The sequence below is a fragment of the Micropterus dolomieu genome, unplaced genomic scaffold (assembly GCF_021292245.1).
Source record: "Micropterus dolomieu isolate WLL.071019.BEF.003 ecotype Adirondacks unplaced genomic scaffold, ASM2129224v1 contig_9098, whole genome shotgun sequence".
Taxonomy (NCBI): domain Eukaryota; kingdom Metazoa; phylum Chordata; class Actinopteri; order Centrarchiformes; family Centrarchidae; genus Micropterus; species Micropterus dolomieu.
In genome coordinates, this window is record NW_025738084.1 from 1 (window position 1) to 1754 (window position 1754).

The 1754-nt window shown below is 43.5% G+C and overlaps 1 protein-coding gene across 1 annotated transcript; it reads right to left on the minus strand.

Annotated features, from left to right (window-relative positions):
• Nucleotides 1-3: 3 nt before the first annotated feature.
• LOC123965297 (histone H3-like) lies at nucleotides 4-402 on the minus strand (the record flags this gene model as incomplete). Its single annotated transcript, XM_046041859.1, has 1 exon — nucleotides 4-402. A coding segment is annotated over exon 1 (367 nt), but the record flags the coding sequence as incomplete, so codon positions are not given.
• Between the last annotated feature and the right edge of the window lie 1352 nt (nucleotides 403-1754).

Genomic DNA, 1754 nt, shown 5'->3' on the forward strand with positions numbered 1-1754 from the left:
CTTTGGGCATGATGGTGACCCTCTTGGCGTGGATGGCGCACAGGTTGGTGTCCTCGAAGAGGCCGACCAGGTAAGCCTCGCTGGCCTCCTGCAGAGCCATGACGGCGGAGCTCTGGAAGCGCAGGTCGGTCTTGAAGTCCTGAGCGATCTCCCTCACCAGGCGCTGGAAGGGCAGCTTGCGGATCAGCAGCTCGGTGGACTTCTGGTAGCGGCGGATCTCTCGGAGAGCCACGGTACCGGGCCTGTAGCGGTGGGGCTTCTTCACTCCGCCGGTGGCCGGGGCGCTCTTACGGGCAGCCTTGGTGGCCAGCTGCTTCCTGGGAGCTTTTCCTCCGGTGGATTTACGCGCGGTCTGCTTGGTTCTGGCCATTTTAGTCTCTCTAACTTGTCCGTGTTCACAGATAAACAAGAATCCCGACAGGCTGCGAGCAGCGGCTTTATAAAGGAAGAGCGGGCGCGACGACGGCGCTGATTGGTCCAGGCCGAGAGGAGCTGCTATTGGCCAAAAGAAAAATTCAAACTGACCAATCATCCACAGCAGCTGGCCAAGAAAGAAATAATGATTTTAGATCGAAAACAACATGTTAGAAATATTACATCTTCAAATGTTTTGGAGACTAAAGATACATTAACAAAGTTTTCCCACATTTCAAGATGAGATAAGATACAGAAGTAAATAAGTAAAAAAAAAAAAATTGATCTGAAGTTTATAAAACATAATAATTATAGAAATAAAAACAGAAGCACAAGAGCAAAATCACAAGATGAGCATCATAAATAAAGTAACGACCAGTTTTACTTAAACTAAGAGACTGTGTCATTTGAAGTCAAAGCAAATTCCTCGTCCATATAAAATATTATGTTCGGCTCTTTCTGATTCTGACGACACGCTGGTGTGATGAGCAAAGTAAAAGAGCAGGAGTTCCCAAAGCTTTCAGATGGAGACCCAGCAGAGACTATTGGTGTCTGTCCTGGACCCAGACTCACAAAAATACATCAATGAGTGTCACAACATCTACATTCATAAACTCCTGATAAAGATCACAACAAACCATGAACTCAAAATCTATATGTTGGAGCTTGTGTCGTGTTTCACTTCTCCACAACCTTGAAAAAAGTTACCTCAGGTCGGCAATCATCAAGTTTCATGCTCCTATAGTTTGCATCATTTACTTACTTTTGTTTGGTTATTTACCAACAAGTGGTGTAAATGTATATTTGTGTTTAATAACTGCAAACAAAAATAAAAAACAATTCAGACCGTTTTTTGATCAGGATGCTGCGCTGAGAGACATCAGCACAGCTGGACATTATTGCTCATAATATTAAGCTTTAACCAACATTTCCAAATGATTAAATGTTCAACTGCAGACAAACGTCCAGACTTAATGCACAACAGGAGCAGAGCAGGGGCCACTTCAGCTCTACAACTTATTAAGCTTATAAAACAATGTTTGGGGCAGAATCAAAAAGGGGAAAGATCCAAGGAAACAATCTGTTTGAGATGTTGAAGAAGAGTTTTGGCTCCACAAAGGAAAGAATGAAAGTGCCACATAGAGAAAAACAACACTACACAAAAGAAGGAGGGAGGACTAGACTGGAAAGTTGTCCTTGATTTCTCTAATGCAATAATTTAGCACCGGAGCCTAATAATAAGCACATGTTTTCAAACTCAAAAGGTCCAGGTCCAACATTATCAGCTGGGTTTACAGGTCATGCTGCAAACTGGGAGTGTTGGAAGAATCCAAATGATC